The 18,506-nt window shown below is 43.6% G+C and overlaps 1 protein-coding gene across 50 annotated transcripts in view; it reads left to right on the top strand.

Moving 5' to 3' along the window:
• TRDN (triadin) overlaps nucleotides 1-18,506 on the top strand; it is a 1,346,604-nt gene that overhangs the window by 989,374 nt on the left and 338,724 nt on the right. For 49 of the 50 annotated variants that reach the window (XM_073675989.1, XM_073675970.1, XM_073675994.1 and 46 more), the window contains 3 exons: nucleotides 15,060-15,107; nucleotides 16,099-16,134; nucleotides 16,465-16,512. In XM_073675989.1, coding sequence (XP_073532090.1) covers nucleotides 15,060-15,107; nucleotides 16,099-16,134; nucleotides 16,465-16,512 — 132 coding nt within the window. The remainder of the gene's footprint in view (nucleotides 1-15,059; nucleotides 15,108-16,098; nucleotides 16,135-16,464; nucleotides 16,513-18,506) is intronic. The other variant, XM_073675961.1, reaches the window with a different exon arrangement.

Genomic DNA, 18,506 nt, shown 5'->3' with positions numbered 1-18,506 from the left:
AAAGTGAGCAGCTCTTCAGAGTGTCCAACTGTGGGATCAGTTGTCTCTGGGTACTCGGCATGGTGGGAGGAAGGAGGAGCAGGGTGAGGAATATGCGGTCCAGACTCACGGCTACTGAGACTTGACCGTGTGGAAGACAGGGTGGTGGTGGTGGCTAAGTGACTGGAAGCATTATCCGCTATCCAACCACCAACCTTTTGACACTGCTCTAGGTTCAATAGTGGTGTGCTGCGGTCCAGTAGAAATTGGGACAGGAAGTTCAGGCAAGAATATGTGGGTGTTTGTTGTGGCACAATTTCGGCTTGCCCATGGCCTTGTCCTTGGCCTCTGCATGCACTATTAGCATCACGTCCAGTTCCCCGTCCCTTGCCACGTGCCTTGCCCATTTTAAATGGAGGACAGTATCTTCCACTGTCACTACAAATGACTGAGTTTGGAGCGAACTTATATGTGCTCCTTGTGATGGAGAAAACAGAGTTTTAAATAACTGACCTGTAGGTAAGTACTTTAACCAGCAAACTGCTGTGAATTGCTTCACTGACACACTAAAGGAAATTTTTAATGGAGGCCAGAAATGGCAGTATTTTCTGACAACGTATATGTGATTCGTTTGACGGAGAAAACAGTTTTAAATAGCTGGATTTCTGCCTGATATCTCTGCAGATGGATTAGTCCTCAGAAGGACTGTTTGTTAAGATGGATATGTGTAATGTATGGTTTTTCTCCCTACACTACCTAATACACAATCAAATCTCTCCCTGACACAGCAGCAGTTCTCCCCACACTGTCTGATCCGGAGTGACTGTGACGAGCATGGCTGCGCCAGGTCTGATATAGACCTGATGACGCTGTGGGCCAGCTAATCACTGTAATGCCCACAACCAACATGGCTATGGCAATACACTGCATGGCAGGCAATCCCTGTATGTTAATTGGCTCTCTAAAGAGCCCCAAACAAGCAAGGAGGGGACCTGAGTTCCCGACTGAGCAACCCGGAAATATTCGCCGAGCATCTCTAGCAGTGAGATGCTCGGGCGAGCACCGAGCAGTAGCGAGCATGCTCGCTCATCACTATCTGTAATATAATCTTTCATGACTTGATGTTCTACTCCCCAAAGATTATTTATTCTACCATTGTGAAGGCAGGAGTTTGGTACCAGATCAATAGTCAATAGTTAAAACACATACCCTATGGGTATTTTCTAAGATTCAAATATTTCAAGTAAACTACACAGTAAAATTTTCAATGAATTCACAAAGACATGCATTTGTTCGGACACTAAGGGTTCAAGCATATAATATCCCCATGATGTCATTAAATTAGCAGGTTATATCTGCATAACCAATGCATTCCTAGCACCACTTCCTCAAAAAAAAAAGTAAACTACCAAATATCCAAGACACCTCCATAGTGATGTACTTTACCATGTCCTTAAAGGTGTATTGCTGATATTAATGACACTAAAAGGAAAACACAACTTTAGCAAAGACAAACCAACAACTCTACCACTTTGGTGTCACAAAAAATTGTGTCACAGCAAGATAAGATAAGCAAACATGGAACAAGAATTTTACTAATCGCTGACGTTTTCTGGCTATTGCTATCTTGGGCAGGCATGTATCTGATGTCTAGACATAACATATTAGAAATAAAGACCCAACTCTTATGATTCTAGCCAAAAAAAACAGGAGGAAAGTGTACAGACATGTCCTTGATTATGTCCAGGACATAAATGATGGGATGGGTAATTTCACTAAAAGTCTGTTTCCCAAAGCTTAAAATCAGCACCAACCTCTTTAACAGTATATTGGCTTTGGTGCATGGAAACTATTTTTGCTTTTTACTAGGGTTAAACAATCAGGGTCATCGTAGGTCATCCCTGGGGCCACGAAAAAACATTGTACGTTGGAGAGTTCTGGGGCATTGGGGAATAGGAAGAAGCTAAACTCTTGAGGTCAACCTTCAGCATGGATATTTTGAGTCCCTCATGCTGGATCTCAGAACAAGATGATTGGGGATGGACAGGTGATGGCATTCTATAAAGGAGATAAAGATTTCAGGACAACCTGTAAATTGTACGGGAAGATTCACCTAGGGATAAAGAATTGTTAGGAGAGCTGCTGCAGTTACTTGGGCTGGAGGAGCGAGCCTGAGGCAAGAGTAGACAATATAGCTGAGCCAGTAGCTAAATGGACAGAACCAGGAACAGAAGCATGAGATGAAACCGCAATTGAAGTAATAGTTAAGATCAGATTCCTTGAGAGCAGTCAAAACTGAAGTCAGCTAAACCGGGGTTAAATTCAGGAAGAATTACAGAACAGACAAGGTCAGGGTTAAGCTGGGTCAGAATCAGGCTATCAGCAAATATAGTTGCAGAAATATAAGGAAAAACAAACACAATAACTGGAAATTCCCAGCAGATTTTTAGGAGTTTTAATACAGTATGGAACTGCTCGACAGGCTACAGCAGAGAGATGATTCCATTTACTGGGCAGTTGTACAACACATACCTATACTCTTTGGCAATTCAACACTAGAGATGAGCGTTGTTCTACTCGAACTGTTCGCCAATCTCAAATTCGAGCTGTTTTGGGCGGTGTTCGAGCCGGTCGGCGAACACGAACAATTTGAGAAAAATTCGGCTGTTCGAGGTTATGTTCGATAACTGTTCGTGCACCAAAATCATAACTGGATTTTTTCTCAGTAATGATGAAAATTAATGTTAATACACAGTTTGAGTGTACAGCGGGGCGGGGGGAGGGGCAGGGGATGGATCTCTGCAGGAACAATGAAGATCTCCATTTTTTTTTCTCTTTCCCGCATTTGCAGTGGGGAGGTGCAATCTGTCAGCCTATCAGCAGCGCACACACGGAGCGAAGTGCTTTTTTTCACACAAGCAAGGGCATGTGTGATTGGCAGTGTATGTCACATGTCCTTGCCCTATAAGACCAAGCCATTTTCCCCGTTGCCACCATTTTCTCACTGCTGCAGCTGCGTGTTAGACGGCACCGCTGTTGCTGTGTGTGCTATACCTTGTTAATTTCAAGCCAATTTTCTCTGAAATCTACAGATAGCTTGGGAGTAGGGAATAGTTGTGATTGCAGTCCTTTTAAGGACTAGGTTACAGCATTTCCTACGACTTTTATCAGGGAGGTCTGTGCTCTTAAATAGATAGGTTGTGGGAGTAAAGACTAATTGTAATTGGAGTCCTTTTCAGGACTAGGTTACATGAGTTCCTATCAGTTTTTGCCAGGCAGGTCTGTGCCAGTGCTGTGCAAGTTTTTTTCACAGCATTTGGCTGAATCTAGCAAAGCTAATCCTTTTTGGCCTATTGCAGAGTGTGTTAGTCAGTGGAGTAGCCTATCTGTGTTGCAAGATATAACACCTGTGTATAGAATACCATTTTTTTTACTGCACCTAGTGAAGTAAAATCTTTTGGGCATAGCATCATTCTATTAGTCCATCTATACTGACCTCAATCAGGTTGCAAATTAAAAATAATTTTTTTCTGCATCTAGCTCTGAAAAAATATTTGGGCTTCTAGCGGTGTGTGGGACTTGGTCTATTAGTCCATCTATACTGACCTCCATCAGGTTGCAAATTAAAAATAATTTTTTTCTGCATCTAGCTCTGAAAAAATATTTGGGCTTCTAGCGGTGTGTGGGACTTGGTCTATTAGTCCATCTATACTGACCTCCATCAGGTTGCAAATTAAAAATAATTTTTTTCTGCATCTAGCTCTGAAAAAATATTTGGGCTTCTAGCAGTGTGTGGGACTTGGTCTATTAGTCCATCTATACTGACCTACATCAGGTTGCAAATTAAAAATAATTTTTTTCTGCATCTAGCTCTGAAAAAATATTTGGGCTTCTAGCGGTGTGTGGGACTTGGTCTATTAGTCCATCTATACTGACCTCCATCAGGTTGCAAATTAAAAATAATTTTTTTCTGCATCTAGCTCTGAAAAAATATTTGGGCTTCTAGCAGTGTGTGGGACTTGGTCTATTAGTCCATCTATACTGACCTCCATCAGGTTGCAAATTGAATAAAAAAATTTTCTGCATCTAGCTCTGAAAAAATATTTGGGCTTCTAGCGGTGTGTGGGACTTGGTCTATTAGTCCATCTATACTGACCTCCATCAGGTTGCAAATTAAAAATATTTTTTTTCTTCATTTAGCTCTGAAAAAATATTTGGGCTTCTAGCAGTGTGTGGGACTTGTTCTATTAGTCCTTCTATACTGACCTCCAGCAGGTTGCAAATTGAATATAATTTTTTTCTGCATCTAGCTCTGAAAAAATATTTGGGCTTCTAGCGGTGTGTGGGACTTGGTCTATTAGTCCATCTATACTGACCTCCATCAGGTTGCAAATTAAAAATAATTTTTTTCTGCATCTAGCTCTGAAAAAATATTTGGGCTTCTAGCGGTGTGTGGGACTTGGTCTATTAGTCCATCTATACTGACCTCCATCAGGTTGCAAATTAAAAATAATTTTTTTCTGCATCTAACCCAGCCAATAGTTTTGGCCTAATACCACAGTTTGGCCACTCAGCTCTGCTCGGTTACCATCCATTGTTTTTTTGTGCAAACAACTCCAGAGTTGTGAATTAGTTAACCACCAAAATGAGTGGAAAAAGGCCTGCTGCTGGTGGAAAGGGGAATAGGCGTGTTGGGAAGGGGAAAAAAGGTTGTGTCCGTGGGGTAGGTGCAGAAGAAAGACCATCTTCCAGCCAAACTAAAATGTCTACTTCTTTTAGCGGACAATGTGATAAGATCCCTTTCTTACGGCCACGCCAATCGCTACAAATTCCAGATGAGGCACAAAAACAGCAGGTGCTTCAACGGATATCAAGTGCTCCTTTAAGTGGGCTCTCCTCCACATCAACTTCAACATCACAAATACTCCAGTCCTCAAAGGTGTCACCCAAATCGCACTTGCTTCCTCACAGCTCCCAAATCTCCAGCTGCCCGTCTGAGTATGAGGTAGAACAGATGGTTGAGTCTGCAGAGCTGTTTACTCATACTATAGCCTGGGAATCAGAGGTCGACTCCAGCGCTTCTGTGAATCCAGACGAGGAAATGATCTGCACTGATGCCCAGAATCTTTATGAGTCGGATCCAGGACCAGACGCAGAAGGTTCTGACCATAATGTAGACCCTCATTCCCAAACTGTAACTCCTGTTGGTGGAGACAATGAGGAAGACGATGATAAGACTCAAATACCTGATTGGAGCGACAACTTTAGTTTTTTGTCAGGGCAGGAACAGGTTGGCTCTGAGGACGACGGGTGTGATAACGCACAGGGTGATGATGATGAGGTCGGAGATCCCACTTACTGTCAACCCACAGTCAGCCAAGAGATGAGGTCAGCAGAGGAGGTGGAGGAAGATGCTAGTGACGACGAGGTCAGGTTGCGCCTTCCTGGACAGAGACGTAGTACTGGAAGCACGTCAACAACTGCATCCTCAAACACAACTCTGCCTCTCACCACAAGTCGTGGTGGCACTTCAGGTCGCATGGGTGCTAAGCCTTGCATAGCCTGGGCATTTTTTCAGATCGATAAAGATGACCCAACTCGTGTTATCTGTAACATTTGTCAGCAAAAGCTAAGTAGAGGCCAAAAAATACATAGTTTGAGTACTTCATGCATGAACCGGCACATGGACATGAAGCATAAGTTGCAGTGGGAAGCTCAGTGTGCTACAATGCGGTCTAGCCGGCCGGGCCAACCACCGTCTGCCATATCTTGTGCATCCGCGGCCTCTTCATCCTCTGTGACTGGGGGGACAGCAGTCACACCTGTTTTGGGGCGCAGACCTGCCACCTCTTTACCCGCAACAGCCAGCGTGATTGGCAGGTCATCATTTTCTTTGGAGGTGGTAACACCAGCTGGTCTTGAGCGCTGTCCGACATCGATAACACCACCTTTGGATCAAGGCAACCTAACATGTCCGCCTGCATCTTCCTCACAGACTGGCAGTTTGCCGGGGACACCCTTATCAACCCCGTCTAAGCACAATAGCCAGCCCTCGGTCCCTCAGATGTGGACAAGTAAAAGACCATTTCCTCCTAGCCATGAGAAAGCTAAGAGGTTGAATTTCACCATCTGCAAGCTCTTGGCTACAGAAATGCTGCCTTTCCGCCTGGTGGACACAGAGGATTTTCGAGACCTTATGTCCATCGCAGTGCCCCAGTACCAGATGCCCAGTCGGCACTACTTCTCAAAGAAAGGTGTGCCTGCGCTCCACCAGCATGTCGCACACAACATCACCGCTTCTTTGAGAAACTCTGTGTGTGACAGGGTGCATTTCACCACAGACACTTGGACGAGTAGGCATGGACAGGGGCGTTACATGTCGCTGACTGGGCACTGGGTAACTATGGTGACAGCAGGACAAGGGGCTGCTGTCCAAGTCTTGCCGTCCCCACGAGTTGTGCGTCAATCCTCTTTATGTCATTTTTCCACCACTGCTTCTGCCTCCTCAACCTCCTCTCGGTCTTCCACCTGCATCCAAAGCCTGTCTGGTCATGCCACAAGCTTTCTAACTGCGCAGAAGGGATCCTGCACACCTCCTTACTATGCTGGCAGTAGGGCTCAACGTCATCAGGCGGTTTTTACATTGAAATGTCTGGGAAATGTGAGTCACACAGCTGAGGAGTTGTGGTCAGCTCTGGAGAACCAATTTCATGAATGGTTGTCTCCACTGGACCTGAAACCAGGGAAGGCCGTGTGCGACAATGCTGCAAACCTGGGTGCGGCCCTTCGCCGGGGCAATGTCACACACGTGCCTTGTATGGCTCACGTGTTGAACCTGGTTGTCCAGCAATTTTTAGCCCACTATCCCAGACTAGATGGCCTTCTGCAGAGGGCACGGTCGCTGTGTGCTCACTTCCGCCGTTCGCATCCCGCAGCTCAGCGACTTACATCTCTACAGAAGTCGTTGGGCCTGCCACTTCACCGGCTAAAATGCGATGTGCCTACCCGGTGGAATTCAACTCTGCACATGTTGCAGCGACTGTGGCAGCACCGACAAGCCCTGGTGCAATACGTTCTGACGTATAGCCTGGGCCAACGAGATCCAGAGGTGGGGCAAATCACGCTGGAGGAGTGGTCTCAGATCAGGGACCTATGCACCCTTCTGCACAGTTTTGAAATGGCGACGAAGATGTTTAGTGCTGACGATGCCATTATCAGCATGACTATTCCGGTGATTTACATGCTGGAGCACATGTTAAACAGAATTCGGAGTCAGGTGGTGGCACAAGAGGAGGTGGAGGAAGTAGAGGAGGAGGAGTTGTATGCGGAAGGGCTAACATCTGCAAGGTCCAGACGGTCGGCAGCACCAAGGCGGCAGGCATGTGAGGGTGGGGGAGATGGTTTTACCAGGGCGCATGGTAGCAGCCAAACTAGTGAGGAAGGTGCAGGAGCCCAGGAAGAAGTGGAGGACGAACTGATGGAAGACTCATCAGATGAGGGAGACCTTGATCACATTTCTGTTGTGCGAGGTTGGGGGGAGAGGACAGAGGAAGGAAGCATGATTGTTACCTCGCCACCAACACAACAGGGACTTGGTGCTCCTGGATGCGCAACACACATGAGTGCCTTCTTGCTGCACTACCTGCAACATGACCCTCGAATTGTGAGAATTAGAAATAATCCTGACTACTGGGTTGCCACACTGTTAGATCCCCGGTACAAAAGTAAATTTGCAGAAATTATTCCTGCCATAGAAAGGGATGCACGCATGCAGGAGTATCAGCAGAGACTGTTGCAGAATCTTACATGTGCTTTTCCACAAAATACCAGTGGTGCACGTAGTGAATCTCACAGTTCCAACTTGCCAACCGTGGGACCGTCAAGTGTTCAGCACTCAAACCGTGACAGAACCACAGTATCTGCTGGTAACATCAATTTTGCGGAATCATTTCACCACTTTTTTAGCCCATCCTTTGCAAGGCCACAGGAGACAAGAAGTCTGACACATAGTCAACGCCTAGAGACGATGGTACAGGAGTATCTCCAAGTAAACATTGAAGCCACGACTGTGTCACTGGACCCTTGCTCTTCTTGGGCTTCCAATCTGGATAAATGGCCGGAGCTAGCCACTTACGCCTTGGAGATCTTGTCATGCCCCACAGCCAGCGTTCTGTCTGAACGTGTGTTCAGCGCTGCTGGTGGTGTGCTGACAGATAAGCGCACGCGGCTCTCCACTGATAATGTAGACAGACTCACGTTCATAAAGATGAACAAATCATGGATCCGAAACGACTTTTCTACCCCTGTGTCATCCTGGGGAGAGTAAAAGCTTGATGATTGGTTAAAATCACCCTACCAACCGTTTTAAGCTTTCAAATTACTAATCATGTTTATCTGTATCTTTACTGGAAAATAATTTGGGCTTTGTAGCAGTGTGCAGCACTGATCCTATTAGGCCATCTATACTAAAGCTTCACTAGATTTAAAATTAAAAATAATTTTTAGCTGCATCTAGCCCGGAAAATAATTTTGGGGCTCCGAGATGCGCAAGGCACATAAGTGCCTTCTTGCTGCACTACCTGCAGCATGACCCTCATATTGTCAGAATTCGAAGTAATCATGACTACTGGGTTGCCACACTCTTAGATCCCCCAAACTTTTCGATCAACCTTTTCATTTTAATAAAGACCAAAAAAATGGTCATTTTTGAAATTCTAAGCATTAGCAGGTTGTTAGAAACTGAAATCAAACAGTTTTCAACTCAAAACTTTATTCTAGGTGATGTTCCATTTTCACATAGGACCCCTTGTTCGAAAGGAGCTTCTGAACTCTCTCGTCCATTGAATTTGTCAGGTTTTGGATGGTTTCTGCTTCAATTGTTTTGCATGAGGACAGAATACCCTCCCAGAGCTGTTGCTTAGATGTGAACTGCCTCCCGCCATCATAGACACTCCTTTTAATGATGCTCCAAAGGTTCTGAATGGGGTAGAGGTCAGGGGAGCATGGGGGTCACACCATAAGTTTGTCCCCTTTTATGCCCATATCAGCCAGAGATGCAGATGTTTTATGTGCAGCATGAGATGGTGCATTATCATGCAGAAAAATGATCTTGCTGTGAAATACACGGTTCTTCTTCTTGAACCATGGCAGGAAGTGCTGTTTGAGAAAATCCACATACATTATGGAGTTCATCTTTAGCGCCTTCAGGGATCCTAAAGGGGCCGACAATCTCTCTCCCCATGATTCCAGCCCAAAACATTACTCCACCTCCTCCTTGTTGGCGCTGTAGCCGTGTTTGCGTGGGGTGTCCATCAACCAGCTATCCTCCACTCCATCCATCTGGACCATCGAGCGCTGCACGGCACTCATCCGTGAACAAAACAGTTTTGAAATCAGTCTTCATGTAATGTTTGGCCCACTGGAGCCATTTCTGCTTGTGTGAAGTGGATAGAGGAGGTCGACAGGATGGCGCATGCACAGCTGCAAACCTCTGAAGGACCCTGCATCTTGTTGTTCGGGGGACGTTGGAGGCACAAGCAGCTTCAAAAACTTGTCTGCTGCTATGACAAGGCTTTTTTGCCGCTGCTCTTTCAACCTGACGTAATTGCCTGTAGGAAAGAGTCCTCAATTTGCCCTTATCAGCACGCACACGTGTGTACTGTGAATCAGCTACATACCTCTTGATTGCCAAGACACTTCATCCTGATCATCGCACAATGTTGATTGTAGTCATGCCTTGACCTAAACACTCCACAATTTGTTGCTTCTCAGCAGCCGACACATCCTTTTTCTTTCCCATTTTGGCAGAAAATGTAGGCTGCTTAATAATGTGAGAGAGCCTTCTTAAGTAGTCTTGCCTTTCATTGGACACACCTGCCAAACTAATTAGCACAGGTGTCTGCAATTGCTTACAGTGATATAAAGAGCCCTGACACACATCACCATCAATGAGTTTAACTGACAAACAAACAAATTCTTCCCTTATCACTCCTAAACACTTTTTGTATAATAATTTGGAACGCAGTGTACATGTGCTTTTCCACAAAACACCAGTGGTTCACGTAGTGAATCTTACAGTTCTAACTTGCCAACCGTGGTCTGTATGGAGTTGTTCAATAAAGGGCCCAAAATTAAGATAACATAGATGGGAGAGGTCTCTATGAATAGGAATTCCTAAGTATTTGATACCCTGTGAGGGCCAGGCAAAGGGAAAGTTGGACTGGATGGAATCCTATATGGATTTGGGGAGGGAGACATCGAGGGCCTCAGACTTCGCTGCATTGATTTTAAAATTTTACCATGTAACAAAGTGATCTATTTCAGCCATAACAGCATGGATGGATATATGTGATTGAGTGATATATACTAGGACATCATCAGCAAATAGAGAGCACTTGTACTCGGTGCCTCCCACCTCAATCCACCTAATATTGGGGTTATGGCGAATTGATGAGAGCAGGTGCTCCGTCACTAGGATGTATAAGAGAGGGGACAGAGGACATCACTGCCTTGTCCCATTGGTGATTGTGAAAGGTGATGAAAATGTTCTGACGCACCCCCTGGGCCTTGGGACACCCGGAGCCGGACCCTTTTTGGTGGATGCTGGTGGTTGTAGTCTTCGTGGCGGCGACCCAGTTCCGTGGCTCAGGGCGGTCAAACCAGTGGCGGAACTATTTATGTGGTTTTGATGTTTAAATGTCCGACTACGCCACCCGTGGATTGCGGTCAGAGTGAACCGCCGCTACAGGGCAGACCACTGAGGCTGGTGTTGTGGGTGCAGCAGAGCGTAGCATAACTCCCCACGGGAGGAGTATAGCCTCAGGGCAGTGTATGCGGAGGATGGGGGTGATGGTGCAGGGCAGCAGCAGTAACGACACGGAGTCAGTGATGCAGTTCAGGGCCTTTACTCACAGTTCTTATTATCCAGACCACGTCTGCAGGTAACGGCTGCCCACGTCGTACTGTGCTCACCAGGTGAGGGGCTCAGACAACTCCCAGATAACTTTGGAGCACTTCACAGGACCCCCTTTGTGTGTCCTTTGTCTGGCCTTTCTTACCAACACTTCTGTCCGGCTGCCTCGGGCCTCCTCTTGGTAAACTTGGCGCCAGTTTCCCTGACCCTATGTGGTGCCTTCCTAGCGGGTGTAGCGAGGGGCTGCGCCACATAAAATGTCACAGCCTCCGGTTTCTAGCTGAGGGTCGTTTCCTGCCTCCACTAGTTCGGGGACCGGTCTCCCCCTTTGGCCTGACCCCTCCACGCAGGTGGATTCGGGCGTGCGGTGGCGACTCGCCCGTCCGCACCCCTGGGATCCCTTCATTCCTCGTTCCTGGAGCCTTCTCCGCTCCTCTTCCTTCCTTCTCCCTCTTCCAGGCCTGGGCCTCTGTTACTAGGCCCGCCTCCGGAGCAGAGCTCATGCAGAGCCCCTGCTCCCTGCCACTTCTGCTCAGACTTCTCTGCACTGAACTAAGATGGTGCCCACCTTTTATACTCCCTTCTCAATGCACCCAGGAACTGCTTCCTCCCTGCTCCTGCACTACAGGGTTCCCCTTCCTCAGTGTTCCCTCCCCCCACTCCAGCCAGGGACAGGGACTGTCGTGCCCATCTCAGGGGCATATTGGTCGCCCTGCCCCACGGCAATGTGGTGTAATGCATGCAGGTGTCGGGTCCTGATCCACACTCCATCCTTACCTGAGAGTGAGATATCACACCTCTGGGTGAGGTGCAATACGTCTTTAGCAACCGAGCCCTCAGGGTGCTACAGTTCCATTTATCTTCAGCCTAGGTGACGTATTGCGATACAGGGCCGTGATTTTGGCTATAAAAGGGTCCCCTAGACCCCTACCCCAAGCTTTTTAAGAGAATCATATATGGCGTGCCAGGAGACTCTATGGAATGCTTTCTCAGCATCCAACGAGAGTATCTAATTACAAATTTTTAACTGCATCTAGCCCAGGAAATACTTTGTGCCGAGTAGCAGTGTCTGCTAGTAAGCCGATTATCCCGGCTGTTAAGCAAGCTGCACCACCTGTAGTTTAGACACTTAATTTTTTCAAAGGAAATGCTTCGGGACCATGGGATACTTAGTGAAGAGCATCAGGAGGCACCCCAAGGCATAGGGGCTGGGACTGGCAGTAGGATGCCTTGCGGTGGACAGCCGAGCTCGATCCTTATAAAAGCTTTTTAACTGCAGCAGCTTTAGTGGACGCTACTGGAGCTGGAATTACCGCGGCTGCTGGCATGAGACTTGCCCTCCAATAGATCCTTGTAAATGGATTTAAAGTGTATTCATTCAAATTAGAGAGACAATTTAAATTAAAAAGCTTAGAGCTGCCTCCACCACAAGGGGGCTCGCTCGACCCACCAGCGGACAGGCACCAGTATTGGGAGAGGGGGGCTGGCCGTCAGGGTTCACCGCGGCTCTGGCACAAACCCGGCGACACGGAGGTGGCACGGGCAGGAGCGGACTGGCCGTATCGGCTTCTCACTTTTTGGATTTTAGAAGGGCATGACATGCCTATATCTGTGTCTCCCCCTCCTTTTACTCCTCCACCTCTTTTATTTTCGCATGACTATATGTACTTGTCACTTTTCCATGTGTTAGTTATGTCTTCTGAGCAGTTTGTCAGCTTTTGGACACCTTTGAAGGTGTTTTCTATGTGTTTCTATGTGTTTTTGTTTGCCTGCCATTGGTTTTAACGGTGTTCGAAGGTGTTCGACAAACAGTTCGACGAACAGTTCGGCGAACACACGGGTGTTCGACGAACCGAACCGAACTCGAACACTACGGGGGTGGCTCAACACTATTCAACACCACAAGTCACAGGCATAATATTATTCCTGGCTGGACAATGCTTGTCAGTTCCAGTCCACCACCAGTCACCCTTCATCACAGCGAATGTGGTGGCAGCATCTGTTGACAGAGCAAGATGGCTCTGAAGCAGCTACAGGTAAGGATATAGCAATTATTCACAAATTTTATGAATGGAAATTTCAAACAGTAATTTCATTCAATGGAACTCGGCTTAAAAGTTGTTACCTATGAACTAAAATCTTATTGGACATGCCAGAGATGCTTAGATGGCACAGCTGCTGTATACATTGGAAATCATAAAGGCGTGAGCTCAGAAATTCTACCAATGTGATCTTCTAACATATATTTATGATATCATTTATCTACCCATCTATCTATCTTGATATCTATCTTGATATCTATGTAGCTATCTAACTGTTAAGTGAATTTTCTTCCTGTAATGGTCATGAACTATCATAATCTGCCCTTTAATTAATTTATTTTAGCACTCACGATCACATGACAGGAAGTAAATGCACAACATTTTAATGGCTACTATGTTAATTATTATTTTTAATCAAAACATAACTAATTAGAGGATATTGGGAACATATATGTAACTATCTGTGGAGCAGTTAATACAAGTGCTATGAAACCCAATAGCTAGATGGCTGCCATTCCATTTAGAGATGAGGTACAACTATGGACCATGTAAACTGAGAATATAAAGAGTAATCTTTTCTCTGGAATTCAAACATTATACAGCCAAAAATGTACTGAAGTATTTTAACATTTTGCATTAAAAGGGGCACATCTGCAAGAATCGGGGTACATAGCAGAATTGTGAGGGGCTTACCAGTATCACATGATTTTGGAATTTAATTTTGTTTAGAATCTCAATGACAGATCATAACAAATCAAAGAAAAGTATGAGTTATAAGGAATTGGGTGAAGACTAAAATAATCATAATCTTTGTCATTTGCTACTGACGGAGTTCAATATGAAATATGGTACTCCATTTAAGATATTGTTATGGTAACTAATGCTTACTTGCTATGCCCCTGATTATAATAATATGTTTCTGCAGTTTAAAATGGTTTAGTAAGATTATTAACAAAAAGGCTTTTATAAAAATAAGAAGAATCTTTTTCCTGATTTCCTTCATATTTCATTGTCACATGTGCTTTGCATATGCATGCCATAGCTTGGTTAAACTTGTTATCCCGGATATTTTTTTTTCCCCCTCAGGACTAAGCACTTATCGGCAGGTAATTGCTAACTGCCTTGTGATGACCTCTTCCAGCTCAGAACTGTCACTGATCGTTCCAGCTAGCGATTCTCCTGATACACGTGATGTCACGTCGACAGAGCAGTTTATTATCTTTTGCTCTGCTCCATCGTTGCTGATCTCATGTTGATTGACAACTGCCTCAGCCTAAAGAGTTGTTGAGCTGACTGTCAATCGATATGAAGTTGGCAGTGATGCCCCATCTACAGAGCCGAGCGGAAGAGAAGGAACAGTTCTGTCGATGTGACAAAATGAAGCAGGAAAATCACTGGCTGCAACAGTCCGTGACAGCTTTGAGCCGGGAGAGATGATCTCAGGAGTATACAGGCAGATAGTTAGAAACCGCCCCCCGAGGAAGCCCACCACGCGAAATGCACGTCGGGGTGCGATCACAGCGGGATACATATGGGTAAGCCCGACTTATGCTAAGTGGTGAGCGCACAGATGTATATATACTGTTCACTAGATTGATATTTGTATTGTGCACATGGCACTAGCATTGCCATAAGAGTCCATGCATATTTGCACTTTAAACCATGACCATTGCTGTCTTGGCATCTATTAATATATAGGACTCTTTATGAAGCGCTTATAGAACCTCTATGCCCCTCTGTGATGTCTTTTTTCATGTATCTCTCACCTCATACCCATTGTTCTTTCTTTTATATTTTTGTTGTGATTTTGGTTTTAAATATACCTAAATAAAATATATATTTTTTAATTCATTCTTTAGCACTGTATATTTCTTGGGGTGCACTATTTCTCTTATAGGTTATATACATTATGATGTGGTAAAATCCCCTCTTTCCCCATGAATGGGATAATATGTGAATTAATCACCCGTTGCGTAGGTATTATGCATAGATAGTTAGAAACTACCTGCTGATAAGTGCTTAGCTCCATGGGAAATAAAGTCCCTAATATTCCATTTAATGAATTTTCATGTTTCTATATTCCTAAAATCTTGTCAGTACTTAAATGTTGTATTGTTTTTTTTTAGAAATATCTGCAAAAAAAGCTGAGAAAGAACAATTAGAAAAGAAAAAAGGTAATCTTGCAAATATTCATATCTTTAAGTTAAAGCACTTCTGCTCTCTCTGGTAGAGAAATGTTCATTATTCAGTCATTCATAAAAAACAGGGTGCAAGTGAATGAGTACTCTCAGATGATGTGTAAAATTACATCTGTCTGTAAACATTATTATCTGCCAATAAATAAACCATTATTGTATTAAATGTCTTATCAAGTTCTTCCTCTCAGCCAATCAGCAGATTTAGAACTCTGATGACTGGGGTTTTTTTGAGGGGGAGAGGAGGGGTATGGTGCTGGGGAACCTTTGAATATTTTACTCTCTCTTTCACTACTGAAACTGAAAATGTTCCCACTCCCTTATTTTGAATGCATACATATAAGGCTTATATAAGGTGCTAGTCACACAGTTATCTATAGCAGACCTTGCTTGCCAACAGCCCCTTGGTCATGCCCATACTATTAGATCAGGTGGACTGTCCCTAACCTATGTACTATGTAATACATTTACCCCAGTTGTGGCTTCAGGTTGCCAAAATTGTAACATATGGTGATATAACTATACAGAACATATGGAGCTGACTATTCATAAAACCTCTAAGATACACTTTATTTCTTAATGCAAATTGTCCTCTCTAGAGAGACAATTTGCATATTTCCCAGAGGAGCATTGCGGCTTTAAAAGTCTCCTCACAGTGACATGCTTAACATGTCGCTCTCCGCAAGGAGAAATGTTACCCCTTAGATACTATATTTCTTAGCACAGAATTTTTTACCATAGATTTTGTACCTAAGCTTTTTGTACCTAAGCTTTTTCGTGTGTTTTACACATAAAACAAAAAAAGCTTAGTATATATATTCAGAAATCTACAAGCACAGAATTAGTGCGGACTAATAAATCCCACCTTCTGTTGAAAATAAATGAGATTCTTTTCAGAGATAATTTTCATTATCATTATACAGAACACTGTGCAAAGACATAACACACTAATATCTTCATTTCTAAACAGTTAAAAAACATGAAGAAAGACCTGAAGCAAAGAAAGGTAAATTTTCATTATATATATAGTATATCAAAATATAACATTGTGCTATGCCAGCATTGAAGTGATATCATAAATAACATAAGCTCAGTGTTAGTTTATAGTCCTGTCTGCAATATTGATTCTTTCACTGCAGTCTTCCGGTTTTCTATAAAAAAAAAAGAGACATTAAATGATAATAAATTATTTTAAATATTGACAAGGTAAATATAGATTTGGAAAATGTTTCCTTAATATGCAATATCATAAAAGCTTTTATGATATCTATTGCAACTATATTAGTATACAATTGCCAAAATAAATCATAACAATTATATATCGATTTATTTTTAGTAGAAATAGTGAAAAAGGAAGAAAAGAAACCAACCAAACCAAAGAAAGGTAATCATTTTTACAAAATTGATCTCAAGCTGTGTGAATATATACAGTGGGGAAAATAAGTATATGATACATTGCAGATTTTGCAAGTTTTCCCACCTACAAAGAATAGAGGTCTGTAATTTTTATCGTAGGTACACTTCAACTGAACTTTGAGAGACAGAATCTTAAAAAAAATCCAGAAAAATCACATTGTATGATTTTTACATAATTAATTTGCATTTTATTGCGTGAATAAGTATTTTATAAATAGAAAAACATATCTTAATATTTGGTACAGAAACCTTTGTTTGCAATTACAGAGGTCAGACGTATCCTGTAGTTCTTGACCAAGTTTCCACATACTGCAGCAGGGATTTTAACCCACTCGTCCATAGGCATCTTCTCCAGATCTTTCAGGTTTCAAGGATGTCGCTGGGCAACATTGAGTTTCAGCTCCCTACAAAGATTTTCTATTGGATTCAGGTCTGGAGTAGAGATGAGCGTTGTTCGACTCGAACTGTTCGCCAATCTCAAATTCGAGCTGTTTTGGGCGGTGTTCGAGCCGTTCGGCGAACACGAACGATTTGAGAAAAATTCGGCTGTTCGAGGTTATGTTCGATAACTGTTCGTGCACCAAAATCATAGCAGGATTTTTTCTCAGTAATGATGAAAATTAATGTTAATACGCAGTTTGAGTGTACAGCGGGGCGGGGTGAGGGGCAGGGGATGGATCTCTGCAGGAATAATGAAGATCTCCATTTTTTTTTCTCTTTCCCGCATTTACAGTGGGGAGGTGCAATCTGTTAGCCTATCAGCAGCGCACACACGGAGCGAAGTGCTTTTTTTCACACAAGCAAGGGCATGTGTCATTGGCAGTGTATGTCACATGTCCTTGCCCTATAAGACCAAGCCATTTTCCCCATCGCCACCATTTTCTCACTGCTGCAGCTGCGTGTTAGACGGCACCGCTGTTGCTGTGTGCGCTATACCTTGTTAATTTCAAGCCAATTTTCGCACAAATCTACAGATAGCTTGGGAGTAGGGAATAGTTGTGATTGCAGTCCTTTTAAGGACGAGGTTACAGCATTTCCTACGACTTTTATCAGGCAGGTCTGTGCTCTTAAATAGATAGGTTGTGGGAGTAAAGACTAATTGTAATTGCAGTCCTTTTCAGGGCTAGGTTACATCAGTTGCTATCAGTTTTTGCCAGGCAGGTCTGTGCCGGTGCTGTGCAAGTTTTTTTCACAGCATTTGGCTGAATCTAGCAAAGCTAATCCTTTTTGGCCTATTGCAGAGTGTGTTAGTCAGTGGAGTAGCCAATCTGTGTTTCAAGATATACCACCTGTGTATAGAATACCAATTTTTTTACTGCACCTAGTGAAGTAAAATCTTTTGGGCATAGCATCATTCTATTAGTCCATCTATACTGACCTCCATCAGGTTGCAAATTGAATATAATTTTTTTCTGCATCTAGCTCTGAAAAAATATTTGGGCTTCTATCAGTGTGTGGGACTTGTTCTATTAGTCCATCAATACTGACCTCCATCAGGTTGCAAACTAAATATAATTTTTTTCTGCATCTAGCTCTGAAAAAATATTTGGCCTTCTAGCAGTGTGTGGGACTTGTTCTATTAGTCCATCTATACTGGCCTCCATCACGTTGCAAATTCAAAATAATTTTTTGTCTGCATCTAGCTCTGAAAAAATATTTGGCCTTCTAGCAGTGTGTGGGACTTTCTCTATTAGTCCATCTATACTGACCTCCATCAGGTTGCAAATTGAATATAATTTTTTTCTGCATCTAGCTCTGAAAAAATATTTGGGCTTCTAGCAGTGTGTGGGACTTGTTCTATTAGTCCATCTATACTGACCTCCATCAGGTTGCAAACTGAATATAATTTTTTTCTGCATCTAGCTCTGAAAAAATATTTGGCCCTCTAGCAGTGTGTGGAACTTTCTCTATTAGTCCATCTATACTGACCTCCATCAGGTTGCAAATTAAAAATAATTTTTA

Source organism: Phyllobates terribilis, unplaced genomic scaffold, assembly GCF_046119375.1.
Source record: "Phyllobates terribilis strain yellow unplaced genomic scaffold, ASM4611937v1 Scaffold_3__8_contigs__length_932513732, whole genome shotgun sequence".
NCBI classification, from domain to species: domain Eukaryota; kingdom Metazoa; phylum Chordata; class Amphibia; order Anura; family Dendrobatidae; genus Phyllobates; species Phyllobates terribilis.
Note: the sequence above shows the minus strand (reverse complement) of the source record. Positions and strands in the feature narration are given on the sequence as shown.